General features: G+C 34.2%; 1 protein-coding gene across 1 annotated transcript in view; it reads right to left on the minus strand.

Moving 5' to 3' along the window:
- The window catches only part of LOC134251120 (uncharacterized), a gene marked incomplete at its 3' end in the record, with an annotated part of 52,668 nt that overhangs the window by 19,043 nt on the left and 16,062 nt on the right, over positions 1-17,563 (minus strand). The window contains exons 4-6 of the mRNA XM_062733481.1: positions 11,712-11,749; positions 6,042-6,239; positions 3,328-3,366 (exon numbers count right to left, since the gene is read on the minus strand). Of these exons, the coding sequence (XP_062589465.1) occupies positions 3,328-3,366; positions 6,042-6,239; positions 11,712-11,749 (275 nt within the window). The remainder of the gene's footprint in view (positions 1-3,327; positions 3,367-6,041; positions 6,240-11,711; positions 11,750-17,563) is intronic.

A 17,563-nucleotide genomic window follows, 5' to 3' on the forward strand; every position in this document is an offset into this window, starting at 1 on the left:
AAAGCATAACAGACGGACGGACGGAGGGACAGACAGACAGACGGACGGAATTAACGATTACTATATACCCCCCCGCTTTTCAAGCGGGGGGTATAACAAAACCATATCTTATCAGCCAGACGTTGTGTGCGCCATTGTACATAAATACATGTACCTAATTAATCGCTTTGTAATCATTTTTAATGATTACAAAATTATACCGAGATATCTACAACTTCAATTCAAATATTTCAAAATGGCGAATTCTTTGTTGACCTAGGTACCGTCTACATTTCATTGGTTGGTTTGATTTTTTGTTTACTTTCATGTGAGCTTCCTGCAATTAAACCTTCGGTTTGTCAAATTTAATGTTTCCATTGAACTTGTTGCTGCTGTATATAGAGGCTTGTATGTTTCTTGCAATGTTCCTGCAAACATTTTGAGTTCTTGCAAGATAATATAGCAATAGTTGTAATGTCGGCCGCAACATCGCAGCTAGCGACAACAATCTGCAAGAAATTAAACTCTTCTTGTGTACAAATTTGTTTGCTGAAGTCTGCAGCAAACATAACTGCTTCGTGAGGAATGCCCAAATTAGCAATTTTAAAAACCCAAGTTTATAACTACATAAAACTTATACATAAAAAATGATTAGTTATTAATATTATTTTTAAATACTTTACTTTTAAGTACTTTACTGTGGTCCTTGATATTTTACAGTTCCAAATATCCGTTTTCTGTTACTTATTGTAGGGAAAACAAATGAAGATGGGGGAACACGGCAAGTGTATGCTTTTTCATAGGCAAATATTTTCAGTCTGTGTGAGATTTTTGTAAATTTTAGAGATTTTACATTAAATAAACTTCATTATTAGATAAGATATTAAATAAAATTCTGAAATAATTGAGATTTGATTTTTCATTTCTTATCTGTCGCACTTGAGCATTTCGCCCGCCTTATTCCCCCATCTTCTTTAATTACGAATATTCACCAATGGACCGTCTTTAATTTAAACATGTTCATGTTGATTATCGAATAATAGTTTGATTCAGTAGCTTTCGTATGGCAACCACAGGTACTTGTTTACAGGAATACACCCCCCCCCGTCCGATATGAATCCCCCAGACTTAATTAACATTTTTCCACAAATTATATCTATTACACTTATTCATCATGTGTATAATAGGAAAATTCTAAAAAATGAGATCTTTACGATGAGTTTTTTGAATTTAGTGGGGGGGGCATGTCCATAAATTCCTGTGATTGCATATGACCAATATTAACAGCCAAAATATGTCTTGACGAAATTTGAAGCTTATTAGGATACAGCTAATTCATACTTTATCAAACTTTGTATCCACCGTTTCTGATTGCCGTATTTCGTTTTAAATCTGCTGTCATTGTTTGCCTCGTCTGTTGTACACGACAGCCTAAATGATTTCACCAAACAAAATTAAACGCTTGCGGCGCTTTTATTAAACAACAGAAATTATCCATATCTTGAAGTTATGTCGTAAAGAGTCTAAATTTATTAAATACAACAAGAAATGTGACCGTAGAATAGTATTTTTTTTAATTTTAGCTCAATTTGACCAATTTTTCCTGAACAACGATTGAAATTTAGCTTTATTCTGTTCTTATTTTGTTTCAATAAGGAATCATACTTTTATATTTAACAGAAAAATAATTTAAGGTAAGGTAAAAACGGGAATCCACCAAACGAAAGTAAATGAATGTTTTAAATAGTCAAAATTATGATATCAATTATGTCTCTGTCGTAGCAATAAAGAACTTTGCCGTCTGTTGTCACAGTTGCATCGGTTGTCACAGTTGCCGGTAATAGGGTGTGATTATCCTGGGTGTGAGTGGTAGAACCAGTATGTATGGGGTGTGGTAGTTATATACGCATGTGTCAGTCTTGGTATATATACATATGCGCGGACTATTCCTTTTTAATCTGGACGATACATTTAGTTACTAGTAGAAGTTCTCTTGCGAGAAATCTATGTTATAGCAGTTTAACTAAGAAATTCCTTACGGATTCCTAGTGCAATTTTGTAACTGGTAAGAGTAAATTAATACTTATTCTTATTTTAAACTATTCTAATTAAATAAATACTAGTGTGTGTGAATTTGTATGAGTGTGTCATTTTCATTGCAGGTCACCTTCATTCGTTTGTTTGTTTATACTTTATTTATTTTCATCGTTCCTGCAAATTGTCATCCAATAAATATAATTATGCATCTTATATAAATATCTATTTCGATAAAATAAGTCCTATTTTTATGTTTTGATATGTTGGCTTTTCACTGCAATAAAGGCTACCTCCAATTTTCTTTTCATTTTTAAAAGAGGAATGAATATTGCATGGTATATGTGAAAAACAAAACATTTCATCATTTGTATTTTTTTATTTGTCAATTACTTTGTTTTCATGGGAGTTTAGTATGTAATTGTGTATAAAAACACGAAAAATGGTCCAGGCCATATCTTGAAAGTGTCCCCCATTTAACTACAATAAAGGCAAGGTAACAAAATTTCACTCTAATTTTTCTTGGCATAATACATACAAATTTATTTCCAAGATTTACATTGTTTTATCATTTCGTTTTCAAAATTTCCAACTAGATTGGGCCTCGTTAAGTGATATTGAAGTCAGACATTAAATATAGAAGCAGTAACTTGTTCAAGAAATTTTTACAGATTTTTTTTTTTTTAGAAATCATGGCAACACTGTTCATCAATTCAAGAGTCGATACAAAAATTATGAATCTCAGTGTAGTTTACTTTTTGAAATCAGACCAAAACTGTAGGAGTAGCATTTAAAAAAGGTCAATTTCACAAAAATACCTGGTACTTTTTTTTAGTAGCCATGAAAACATCTTTCATCAAATTCAAAAACCGTTATTTATCGTAGTGTTGTCTATCTGTGTGCCCAGTTTGACTGAATTCATAGTTTACTTGGTAACTGTATAGGAGTAGCATTTTGAACAATTGTTTATAGACGGACGGACTTGGGAACATAAACATTTATATTATAAGCTCTTCTGGTTACTGACAAGAAAAGCTAAAATTTTTATCTGGTCAAGCATCAGTAAATTGTATGCCATACTCAAAATTCGAATTCTTGTAACATGTATTCTTAATAGATACATCAATCATGCATGATAAGCCAAGGTAGGGCTTAGACAACTCCATTTGTTAAAAATGTCAAAGGACAATAGAATTTGAGGTACAGTAATGTATAAATTATATAAACAAACAAAATAAAGCATATATCAAGATCTATATTAAATAAAATCCAAACACACCGTTTTTTTTTTTTTTTGGTAGTCGTTTTACTTACCTTTCTTTTGTTTGGTCTTTTCACCCTTTTTAAATAAACCTGCAAAAACAAAGAAGAAAGAAATTGAGTCAAACTAACAAATGGGGGGGGGGGGGGGGCAGGTCTATGAAATATTTATCATGATTCATTTAAATAAAAATGAAAAGGACAATGTATCAAATAAATATTCTTAAAAATTCAAACTAAATTTCTCTAACCCCAAGAATTCCTTTCCTCAGGGTCATAATTTTTCCATTTTATAACAAACTTGAATATGTATCAGAATATGAACCTTCATTGTTTTCCATATTAACGGTACTAGACTTTTACCCCTGTGTGCACGGGTTGACTTCGTATGAATGCATCCTTGTACATAATGTACATTTACAAACTAAATACATTGACACATTCATATTGTAAAGTAAGTTTGAAATAAACAAGAAATGTGAATATAATTCTGGTTTTTGATTTTTATTGTTTTATTCAAATTGTAGCGTAACAACAAATCGGAGAATTGTTTGACACCCCCACCCTCCCAATTAGCTATAAATGAAGTCATGAGTTTGAATCACATCAGAGCTAAAAGCAATATGATCTGCAACTCCTGATGTCAAAATTTTTTGTGGAAAATTGTAAATATCTATTTCAATGACAGAAAAAAAATAACGTTAATAAAAATTTATCATAATAAAACATTTTAACAATAAAATAGAACTTTCAAAAATGCAACTTATATTGCTTTAAATTTAATAAAAGAAATAATGTATATTTATGTATAGAAAGGAATGTATAAAAATTGCGTATTTTTTAATCATTATTTTGTGTGAGTTCATGGGTCCCGAAGGGATTTTCCGCGCCTTCTAGTTACGGCTATTAGCCTTATCCTTATCAAAATAGAAATTGGCTCCAAAAATGTGGTTTACACATTTTATCCACTCATCCACCTCCACCCCTTCAATCCTCCATACCTATTGTTATTGTAGAAAATACATGTACTAGTTTCTTTTGTATAATATGCCCATTGTTATTATTGTAGAAAATATATGTACTAGTTTTCTTTTGTACAAGAGAATATGTACTAGTTTTCTTTTGTACAAGATTTGGGATATTTTTTTGGGCCCCACCTTCTGCTGCATTCTGAAATTGTAAAATCTGTAATCTCATTTGGCAAAATTTAGAAATAGAAAGTTTTTCAAGAAAAACCGGGTTTGAAAGATTTAGTGCTATATTACCGGTTAGGCCTGGATTATACTACCCATTTTAGTCACATGTACAGTGTACTCTGAATGTAATGCGCTTGTGTCAATGCTCACGTGAGTAATTTGGCCATTCCATTATTTAACAGATTACCCACTTTGTAGCACCTACATGTATCTTGACCTTGCCAAATACCAAAGGGTCAACATACGTACAATTTAGGGTCAAAAACATTATATCCCCGCAGCTTGTTGCAGCGGGTATAATTATACTTAAATCGGACCAAAACAGTTGGAGAAGTAAAGATTTGAAAAATTGTTAACAGCTTGACAGACGGAGAGACAATGGACAACTTTTAATCGCAAAAGCTCTTCTTGTCTCTGACCAGCAGATCTTAAAACAAGAGGCCCAGGGGCCACAGCGCTCACCTGAGCACATCAGCTAGGAAAAAGCACATATCAGATCAGAACTAAAAGTTTACTAAGGGGGGGGGGGGGGGGCTTGAATTTTAACCCCCGGGGGTTCATGATTTGAACAAACTAGAATCTACACTACCTGAGGTTAATTCCATATAAATATCACTAATCATGGCTTTGAATACTTGAAAAGGAGATTTCAAAAGGTTTCCCTATATACATATGTAAAACTTGGGTCGGCCATTTTGGCCCCACCCTGGTCCCGGGGGTCATAATTTGAACAAACTTGAATCTTCACTACCTGAGGATAATTTTACATGAGTTTCATCTTTCCTGTCTCAATGGTTCTTGAGAAGATTTTTAAAGAGTATATATTCCTATGTAAAACTTTGATCGGCCATTTTGCCCCACCCTAGCCCTAGGGGCCATGATTTGAACAAATTTGAATATACATTACCTGAGGATGATTCCACATGAGTTTCATCTTTCCTGGCCCAGTGGTTCTTGAGAAGAAGATTTATAAAGAGTTTTCCTATATATTCCTATGTAAAACTTGGGTTGGCCATTTTGGCCCCACCCTAGCCCCAGGGGTCATGATTTGAACAAACTTGAATCTACACTACCTGAGGATAATTTTACACGAGTTTCATCTTTCCTGTCTCAATGGTTCTTGAGAAGAAGATTTTTAAAGAGTTTTCCTATATATTCCTATGTAAAACTTTGGTAGGCCATTTTAGCCCCACCCTAGCCCCTGGGGTCATGATTTGAAGAAACTTGAATTTACACTACCTTAGGATGCTTCCACATGAGTTTCATCTTTCCTGGCCCATTGGTTCCTGAGAAGAAGATTTTTGAAAAATGCCATTAATTTTTCACTAATTCATAATTATCTCCCCTTGGAAAAGGGCGTGGCCCTTCATTTGAACAAACTTGAATCCCCTTCACCTAAGGATACTTTGTGGCAAGTTTGGTTGAAATTGTCCCAGTGGTTCTTGAGAAGAAGATGAAAATGTGAAAAGTTTACGCCGACGCCAACGACAACGACGAAAGACGACGGACAAATTTTGATCAGAAAAGCTCACTTGAGCCTTCGGCTCAGGTGAGCTAAAAAATTAAATTCACCTTTCTTTGGTTTTACATCAGCATAAATTGGTCTCGCATCTTCTTTTTTCTTGACTTCGGCATAAACATTTGCATTGGTGTCACTTCCATATCCTTTTTTATTAACTTCAGCATATTCAGCTGTGTCAGAGTTTCCTAAATCCCCATTGTCTCTTGGTCCTGCAGGGACATAGAGAACATTGTCCTTCAGACCATCATCTAAAAAAAAAGTTTCTGATATTAATCAAGAGTTTTTTCGTTGGTATTACTATTAATATGATATCAACCTTTGTAACTAGTGCTCATTTTCTGCCATAAGTTTGTTATTTTTTTAAAGTTTTTGACAATATTTTACTCCTATTGAGATGCCATCACTTTCCGGTGGAAGCCTCCTAGCTCTATAGTCATCACTAAAGGTCTCAATCTGATTAATATGCAGATCTCTTCATAGCGCAAAGCAGTGATGTGACAAATAAAACATTTATAAGCATTTAAAAAACCTAGCATTATAATAATATTATTAATTCAAAAGGAAACAAACATTAGAATAAGAATTGAAACAAAATGAAAATTCTTTTAAAAATATATGCGTGTGTAGCATATATATGGTATTATTGACAGGAGGTGGTCATCTGGGGATGACGATGTCAACAATCTAGTATTTACACTCCACCAGAATGCTTCTTTCAGGGTTCTCCATCATTTCAAATTTAACTGTGGCGCAAGAATTGCAAAAGGTACTTATATTCGTGGTCATTTCGCGACCAAAAAATGATATCAAATTAAAATAGTGTTGAACAAAAATTAAATTATTTCCACAATATGTACTGTGAAAAAGACCCCCCCCCTCGATCCTTCCCAAACATACAAAAGAACTAGATAAATAGATATTTGCTTATAGAATCTAAAAAAAGTATCAATAATAACAGGTTTAAATTATTTAACCCTAATTTAATAACAGTTTGTTCTCAAAAGGTAAATATACACATGCAGTGTTCATTAAAGATCGACAGAAAAAATTATGGTAGGTCATATAAGGCACATACGTCTGATACGATGTTTTGACTCGCAGTGCAAGTGTAATGTTACAGACATAGGTAATTGTAGAACTAATTGATATTTAAAATTTACTTTGTAATTATCGTGAAGTGTGAAAAACAGTAAAAATTTTGAGAAATCAAAAATATTCTTCATTTCATCAAGGGCAGATAACTCTTCAAAAACTTTTAACATGCAAAATGACTCTTTCCTTACATGTTATCAGTCTTGTGTATTTGGTCCATTTCATTTTTATCATTATCAAGCGATGCTTTTTAATTAGTTTAAAATTATTAAAAAAATCGTTCAAAATCCCTTCATTGTACGTTGTATACCTTAATTTTAAAAACATAGGTAACAAGCAAATTCAAAGAATTGGGTCCACTGCTTAAGGCCGCTTTTGGTGTCTTTGTGGGTGAGATGTAATTTTTTTTATGACATATTGTGTCAAATATGAACGACTATCACATGTTATTTAGAAATTATCACCGAAGTTGAAATTTTAGAAAATAAGACATCGTGAAGGTGAAGGTCAAAAGTTATGTCCAAGGATAATTTTTTGAAAGGTACATGGTTTCTAAAGAAAGACAAGTATTACATATGTGAAGCATGAAACTCTAGCCCTTACCGTTCAAAAGTTATGACCAAGGAAATGTTTTTAAAAAGTAGGTCAAACTCCAAGGTCAAGGTCAGGGGACATGGTTCTTGATATCCAATGAAAGGTCTTTTCACAAGGATTAAATATGTGAAGTATTGAATGCCCTAGCCCTACCACTTCAAAAATTTTGGTCAAAGTTTGTTTTTTTTAAAGTAGGTCAAACTCCAAGGTCAAGGTAGAAGGCCAGATTTCTTGGTTTTATATAAAAGGTCTTTCAACAAGAATAGCATATGTGAAGTTTGAAATCCCAAACACTTATCGTTCAAAAGTAATTGCCAGGTTAAAAATTTATCATAAATACGAATATCTCCAAGATCAAGGTGGAAAGGTCAAAGTTGTTGAAATCCAATGGAAGGTCTTCCCACAAATAATACATATGTAAATGATGAAATTCCTAGTATCTTAGGTTCAAAAGTTAAAGATAAAGTGAAAGTTCAAACAAGAGGCCCATGGGCCACATCACTCACCTGAGAAGCTTTGACCATGCTATACTTAACCAGATTTCCCCCTTGTAATACCGATTGTGACCCCATCCGTCCCCCGGGGGTTATGATTTGAACAATTGAAAATCTACACTACCCCAGGATGCTCCCACATAAGTTTCAGCTTTTCTGGCCAAATAGTTCTTGAGAAGAAGATTTTTAAAGTTTTTTCCTATAGATTTCTATGTAAAACTTTGATTCACTATTGTGGCCCCGCCAAACTCACGGGGGTAATGATTTGAGCAATTTAAAATCTACACTACCCCAGGATGCTTTCACATAAGTTTCAGCTTTCCTGGCTCAGTGGTTCTTGAGAAGAAAATTTTTTAATAACCCCACCCTATTTCTGTCTGTTCTTAATTTTATCCCTTTGTGAGAGAAGCTGGCCCTTTATTTTAATAATTTTAATTCCTCTTCATTCAAGGATGCTTTGTACCAAGTTTAATTAAAATTGGCCTAGTGGTTCTTGAGAAGAAGTCGAAAATGTGAAAAGTTTACAGACGGATAGCTAGACGGACGGCTGGACGGAGGACGGACAAAATGTGACCAGAAAAGCTCACTTGAGCCTTCAACTCAGGTGAGCTAAAAATTTTTGTAAGAGTGGGTCAAACTCAAAGGTCAAGATCAAAAGGAAAATTTGGTTGTACCAAAAAAAAGGTTTTGTCAGAAGGAATACACCTGTGAAATATGAAAGCCATAGCTCCACTAAATAAAAAGTTATGGGCAAGGCTCAAGTTTTTGTGACAGACAGACAGACTGCGATGGAGAGACGGGTCATGTAGTAGCTACTGAAAATGAACTGTTCAAAAGGTTTAAACCTGGTCACTCATCTGAAAAAAATAGGCCAGATCCTACATCAGGAGTACTTAGTATGGTGTCCATCCCTAGATGCTTCATCAATGCAAGTGTGGTCCAGGTTGGGCTTATATTTACTAGGGTATGGACCTACCACCAAAAACTTGAACTTGGTAATTATCTGGAAAAAGTACGTCAAATCCAGCATCCAAAGCAATTTGGTAGTGTTCATCCCTAGATTCAACATCAATGCAAATTTGATCCTGGTAGAGTAAATAATGAATAGACCTGGTCCAACAACTTAAACAGAGCTCTAATGATGCCATTGTATAGTGTAAGCTCATCTCGACTTTGTCTAGGTGAGCTAAAATGAATCTTACCCTTCGAAACCAATGTTTTACCCTTTTCATCAATTCTGGCCCAGTGGTTTTTAAAAAGATTAATAAAATATTGTCATATTTACACTTTTATTCTAAACGGAAGTGACCCTAAATATGAAAGAACTTGAATCTCTGACATGCAAGTCTGCTTTATTGGAAGTCGGGTTGAAATATTGGCCTTGTGGTTTTTAAGAATAGCTCAACTGAGTCATTTTGATCACAATATTCTTTACGTCAAAAGTAGTCTTACCCTGAAAGGACTTACTGCATGATCTTTAAGAATCGTAATTCAATGAAAAATATTATCTAAAACCCAGTATGCATAAAAATGTTGAATACTAATAACATTGTTAAAAGCATATATCAAGCAATAGGGAGAGTTGAAATTCAAATACCACAATATGCATATTTCTAAAATATTGCTCTGATATCATGGTTGACAATTGAGTGATAGAGATGAGAGGTTGCACAGTGTAAACGGGCTATACACGACAAAAAAAAAACTGAAGAAAATTAATACATAATGTGTTTGCAATACATATAACTACATAATACATGTAAAACTTTAAATAGGTCCTAAGAATATTCTTTTGAGATATTTGTTTTTTTTCTCCAAAATATGAAATGTTGAAAATTTGTGGCTCTGATAACGGCAATGTATCGTGATCGGTAAATAATATTTCAAGACCGCCATCCTTTACAAAAAAATGCAAACATTCATATTACGTTAAAAATGAAAACAAACGAAGAAAAACAAGTTTTTATTTCATTTTCTAATTGGTGAATAAAATGTGTAAATACCCAGATTGTGATGAAAATAAAATTTTAAAAATTCAAATAGAAGCAAATAATGATTAGTTTTTGAAAGATATTGACTCATAACTACGAAAGCCCAGAAGGCTCATTCCAGTTTCGAAATACGAGATTCGAAATACGAGATTCGAAATTCGAGATTCGAAATTCGAGTTTCGAAATTCAAGATCCAGATTAACCAATCAAAAGTGGGTTCAACATTTGATTACTCCCCTTTATTATGATTTTACTATAAAGAAATCGTTTAATATATTAATAACAAATGAGTCATTTGATTAAATTACAATGCAAGAAAGAGTGTTATATATATTAAAAGGAAATTTAAATCATCATTGGATTTTTGATCAGCAAGATATACTTCAATTTATATTATGGCGTCTTAAATATTAAATAGAATACATATATCAGGAGTATATATAGTTTTGTATCGTCTACTTTGTATCCGGGGTTATAAATAAGTGTCAAGTGTCTAAAGATTAACAATAACCCCACCTCTACCAACCCCAGCTACCTATTTTCCAAACACACTGAAAATATTACTTTGTAAAATTTGAAAAACGACGTGGTATTGAAAAAACAAAAATCGTGTTTGTTTTCCTGATAGAGGAAATACATAAAAATTAAGTATTTAATTATTTATCTTAATCTAAGACTTTGATTTCTTGAATTAATTAAAAAATATATCTACAATACAGATTGGCAAAAAAAATGCGGCATTTATTTTATCTTATATCAATTGTAGATGAGTCTAAATTAGATGCAGAACTTTAGCGTCATGTTTTAAATTTTAGTCTCTGACCATACCGTTATGACCAAAAACTAAAATATACTCGTGAAACCTTATAACGCTACAGTTCGATTCAACAGTCAAGTCTCACTGCACAAATGTACCCTTTATAAATTTAATGTAATATATATATACCCTTGAATTACTGTGCAGTGTAGAGACGATTCATAATACTAGTATTTCATATCTAATTATAATCAAATACAATATTTTCCCTCAGCATAGATCTGATTAAAAAACAAATAGTCGACCTACTTGTTCCGCAAGTCAACGATAGGACCATATGATTTTCTATAAATACCTATTTACTATTTTTTTTAAAGAGAAAAATAAAATTATATATGTATTTTTCAAAATGTAATCCAAATTTCATTTTTATTTCGTTTTAATACATAAAACATTTTTTCTTGCATTATCATTTTAGCAAATGACCCATTTGTTATAAATACATTCAACGATTTCTTGATAGTAAAAACATAACAAAGGGGAGTAATCAAATGTTGAACCCACTTTTGATTGGTTAATCTGGATCTTGAATCTCGAAACTCGAATTTCGTATTTCGAATCTCGTATTTCGAAACTTGAATCTCGAATGAGCCTTCTGGGCTTTCATACATAACTGCAATGGTGTGTGCGCAAACAAATTTTATAATGAGCTAACACGCATTTTTCAGATATAAAACAGTTACTGTATTTTTCAAAAAAAATAATGATTTATTGCTTAAATAAAGAACTCACCATTTGAACTGTCATCATCAGCCACATCATGTTTTAATCTATAATAAGATAAAATTTTACAATACAAACTAAGTTAACTTCATCAACCTTTTAGATTAATTTGAAAATGAGATCAGGTAAGCTTTATAATTTTTGTATTCTGTTCGATTACTTAGACTTCCATTTAAACAATTGACAGTTCAGACCTTGCATGGAGTTTTTCCAGGTGAAATTCAAAATATTTATAAAAGCTTCATTGTAACTTTTCAATAAAAGCAAGCAATCCATTTGCCTGCTAATTGTCCATGTACATGTTTTAAAATTATAGTCAAATATTTTCAATCCTCTTTGTGCCCCTGAAGTCCTTGACAAATGGACAGTAATTATAAAAGTTTGGTTCTTTGTTTGTGTTTAACATGTTTAACGTCCTTCTCGAAAAATTCTCAGTCATATCTAGACCTGAATCTCTGTTGAGATTCTGCTGGGCTAGATATTTGAACCGACGCCCAGTACAAATATCTAGCCAAACAGAATCTTAACAGAGATTTATCTAGACCTCAACACTTGATGGTAGAAGACTGCAAATTTATATGATAATCTGCTTTTAGGGTCATTGTGCACCAGAAGTTCTTTTTCATGCCATCAAGAACTTTGACATAAGGACCTTAGTTTAAACAATTTCAACCGAATTGCACGTCTCCACGTCAACCTAAGTGGACTCAGACCAGCAATGTTAGGATCAGCCCCTTACTTAGCGACTTAAGAGCAAACACTCTAATCACTGGACCACGATGATGATTATACTTTTAAAGAAGAACCCAGAATAGATTCTTAAGAAGCCAAGTTTAAAGTTTGCCTGCCAGAGATTCCCAACACAATGTAGGATGTCTTTGACCTTCCATCCTTTCGTCAGTTATTCAGTGCGTTCTTATCATCACAACTCCTCTAAATCAATAAAAAATTTTGTGTGTTTATGACTAGATTTCTATCTTCTATTTAAAGGTAAAGAAACTATATGAAGATTGCATAATTCATTTATGTTTTTATCTCAAAATCTTAGTCCAATGTGGAAAGAACCATTAAAATCACATTTTTTATGTCCATTAGCTTAAAGATTTTGTACTTTAATTGGTTTCGCCATTTCAATGAACCTGAGATTTAATCTACCTTCCACTTGGAGTGTCAGTTCTGCCTCTATCGAGGCCCTAGGCTCGACAGGGCTGATCTACTGCCTGCAAAAGGGATTTAAAACGGTCACCAGACTGATGATTGTTTCCATTACTTGAACCTGGACAGTTCCTGAATGAATTCTTTCCTTTATTCATAAAGGGTTTACCAGACTTAAAGTTGCCAGATACCCCTCTAGACTGTTCCCTATGGTGGCCACTACCACCTGTCTGCTTTTGACTGCCAGTGCCAAATGTGTTATTCTGGCCTGTCTTACGAAAAGGACCTAATTCTTTGGAATGCATTCATTTAGCTAAAAGCTCAGACTCGAAAGAAGTTGAGCTCAGCTTTGTATCCTTTACGATATTTACTCTCCGTGCGTGATGTTGCAAACCGCTAGCTCTATCTATCTGATCTAATGCATCAATGACCGCTTTGAACGCTTCTATCTTAGCTTATTTTAACTTAGCTGGGTCAAAATTTTTAGAAGAATGAGCAAGTTCATTCATGGCACTACCTAGGCCTTGCTGCAAAGCTAAATTGCAGCCATACCTGTTAGCATAGCATTCTGCACTGAAACCAAATTGTTATCCACGCCCTAGCTCAGCCACCTGGGATATAACAAGATTTTTATCTGAATCTAGTCCTTGTTTCTTCAAATCCTTACGTTTGAGGAAAACAGGGTCTACTTTAGCACAACACAATAAAGACTATGTTGATTCATGTAAAGGGTACTTTCTGACATTCTAAACTTAGGCCGAGCCTCAAACTTCATTGGCTTTGTAGCACACAAAGACGATTGCAATGACATTTTTTGAGAAGATCAAAGCACAACTTAGGGGCTGATTCATTTTCAACACTCTGGGTGACTGCCGAGTCACCAAAAGCCTTGTAAAGGAGAGATTCCTGTAGTTGACTAGGTTTAAGCCTTCGAACACCCCCCCCCCCCTCCCCCCACTGTTTTGGTTTTGTACAAGGAAGATAATAAGGCTTCCTTCAGGAAAAAAATGACCTTTGGTTTCTTGCGTCGAGGGGGGGGTGACATTGTGTCCATTTCCTCCACTGAGGCTGAACTTGGAATCACAAACAATAAAGAAGGCGGCTTGGGCCTCCTTTCAGCCTTTTTAGAACATTGAGACTCTTGGTCTAATGATGATCATCAATTGGGGCTAAAATAGAAATGTAATCTGGTTCTAAGTTACTATCTGACGACTTATGCCGAGACTGCGTCAAAACAATAGATGGTGCCGCCATATTTTGGCGCGGAGTTGGAGCTGACCAACTTCCTGGCCCCGAATGGCATTGTTGCACAATTAACCACATAGGTTGCATGGTATACGGGTATGGTGGGTAAAAATACCCATGAGGTGTGTGATGGGGCGGAGGTGGCACCGGTATAAACGGTGCACCATGTTACTGGCCCATAAACCTCGATGGTGAAAATTTGGTCGAGCCTTAATAAGACTGTCCCGTTTTCCTCCGCCTCACTGGCGAACCTGAACTTTCCCGGCTTTGGGAAACAGTCCACTGTTTCTTGCCTTGACGCTATGTCTCCTGCTACGGAGAGACGTCCGAAGAATCTGACAAGTGCTTGTCTTTCTCCTCATTTAACTGAGGCACTGCAGATTTTTTCTGAGAGATCTTCCAAAGACATGATATGACAAAATGAACACCAAACAAGAGGCCCATGGGCCTTATAGGTCACCTGCATCATGCAACAACTTTCAAATGATTGAATTTGGTTCAAGTTTTAAGCTAAATGCTATGGCGTTCACAATTTTGAGAGAGGCACCATTGCTAATCATAACAAGATGTGTTTGTGAAACACTGATGCCCCCGTATGGCAACATAGCGACGGTTAAGCTTTCTCAAAAGCAGATCAAATATGTTGGTTCCAAAGTAAGGCCTTTTCACAAGAAATGCGGAAATGTAAACATTAGCTACACCTGTTCCAGGGTTATGACCAAGGTTAACGTTTTATAAGACAGGACAAACTCCGGGTCAATGTCAAAGGGTCAAGGTTGTTGTGTTCTAAAGAAAGGCCTCGTCTTAAAGACTACGCATGGGAAGAATGAAAGCGCTGGCCCTTACCGTTCAAAAGTTATGGCCAAGGTAAAAGTTTGTAAAAAGTAGGTCAAACACCAAGGTTAAGGTCAAATGGTCAAGGTTCTTGATATCCAATGAAAGGTATTGTCACAGGGATTACACATATTAAATATAAAAGCTCCAGCCCCAACAGTTCAGAACTTATGGTCAAGGTTGAAGTTTGTAAAAGGTAGGTCAAACACCAAGGTTAAGGTCAAATGGTCAAGGTTCTTGATATCAAATGAAAGGTCTTGTCACAAGGATTAAATTTGAGAAGCATTAAGGCCCTAGTCCTAACTCTTCATAAATTATTGTCAATGTTGTATTTTTAAAGTAGGTCAAACTCCAAGGTCAAGGTCAAAAGGGTCAAGGTTCCTGGTATCCAATGGAAGGTCTTTTCATCAGAATTATATTCATGAAGTATGAAATCGCTAGTACTTATTGTTCAAACGTTATAGCCAGGGATAAAGTTTTTTCGTAGGTACAGAAATCTCCAAGGTCAAGGTCAAAGGGTCAAGGTTATTGTTATCCAATAAAAGGTCTGTTAACAAAGATTACAAACATGAAGTATAAATGTCCTGGTATCTATTGTTCAAAAGATATGGCCAAAGTAAAAGTTTCAAATTTTCATGTAAAAGTGGGTCAAACTCCAAGGTCAAGGTCAAAAGGTCAAATTTGGTGGTACCCAAAGAAAGGTCTTGTCACAAGGAATACACATGTGAAATATGAAAGTCATAGCTCCACTAAATCAAAAGTTATGGGCAAGGTTAAAGTTTTTGCGGACAAATAGAGAGACAGACAGAGAGACAGAGAGACAGACAGACAGATGGACACGACAAAAACTATATACCCCCGAAACTTTGTTTACGGGGGCATAATAACTATACACTTAAAATTACTTAGTTTGATTACTTAATACCCATATTCAGGGTAGGGGAACAAACAACCCTTGCAGAAATCATTCCTGACTTGAAAATGCTTCTCAAGAATTCCTAAGATGTCCTAAGAATTCCTAAGATTTCCTCACAATCTGATTTGAGGAAATCCTAGGAGTAACAATCCTGGGATTTGATTTCAGGACATCCTAGGATCTCCCAGGACTTCTTTGTTAAACATTTCAAATCCAAATCTTGCCAGGACATTTCATTGTAAAGCCAGGAGTTAATCATTTTTATGATGATCCCATTTCCTAAGACTTTTGACTTAATGTTGGGACTTTTGTAAAAAAGACAAATTAAACTTTACAAACTTGTACATGTTAATAAATGTTAATACAGAATGACAGGAAATTTTATTACTTTTAAAGTTTTAATGTATAATATCAAGAAAATCATAAAATGAATAATTTTCAATCATTACATATTATACTTGATACATAGAAAGACACTGACCCTAGAACTATTTTTTAAATTAAATACTTTCTGAAATATTGATGCTGTCAGGGAGGAGTTATACATGTAATATGTTTTAAAGAAAAAATTGTTTACAGACAAACAATATTTCACCATTTTCAAATCACACATTTCTGGGTTGATTTTTATCCATTAGAATTAAATTCTACACTTAATCTTTAGATTGCTTCATTCATGGGAAACTGAGTGCAAGCATAGTTTTTTTTTTCAAAAACACTGGTCATACAAACTTGGCCATCTTGCAATACAACATCAAGTATTAATACAACTTTTTCTTTCTATGTAGAAGTAATATTTTCCAGAATGTTTCACTGAAAATAAAGTGTTCCTCTTAACTTAAAGTTGGTTTTCAAATGGCTTTGAATTCAGAAGACCATACATGCAGAAGGATGGAGTGGTAAATTTTCTTCATCTGTCAATTTAATTTTCACTTCGCATTTCATTTCGACAAAATAAAACATATTTTCCTCAGAGCACGTTATAAGAAATGGCTCTCCTATACCGTCATCACCTGCATACAGGTTATATATCTCTCAGGTGGTTACCAAACTATCTTCAAAGTCACATGCCTGGCTAGAAGTATCTTTTTTTTTGTATCTTCTTCTTTATCAGTGTCATTTGGTTCATCAAACTGTCTTTGACTTTACTATCTTTAACACCTTCATCCAAATCTGTATGATTTTGCTGTATATTCACCCATAACTGCCAGAGATACTATACAAAAGAAAAGTAAATATTGAGTCATTGAAAGAAGAGTACACTACACAAATTTAAATACTACATAAACAGCATACTCAAGAAGCATGACTTGGTCTGTGACATCATACTTTTGTCACTTTCTGACTTAAAAAGCTTGGTATTTCAAATTTTGTTGGGTTAGAATCGTGTTGTATTGAGTTTGAGAATATAATTCCTCATGTTTTTGATATTGAGTATTGCTTTTATTTAACGAGAAAAACCTATAATACGCAGTAAAACTAATAGAGTTTCCTGAAAATTTTATCCACATAAACAGAGATCAAAAAAAACTTTTCACAGGTTTTGACCAAATTCGAGTCGTAACATAACTATTAAATACGATAAAAATGCGCTTTCCCTGTAGGTTTTATCGCCAGATATACTAATTTTCATTCATCACTTAGCAATAAGATACTTACAGACATCGTGACAGGCTTGTAGATGCGAAGAAAAGTCGTTGTTTACAGCACA

Source organism: Saccostrea cucullata, unplaced genomic scaffold, assembly GCF_032062105.1.
Source record: "Saccostrea cucullata isolate Sc308-1 unplaced genomic scaffold, CSIRO_AGI_Scuc_v1 ctg3447, whole genome shotgun sequence".
NCBI lineage: Eukaryota > Metazoa > Mollusca > Bivalvia > Ostreida > Ostreidae > Saccostrea > Saccostrea cuccullata.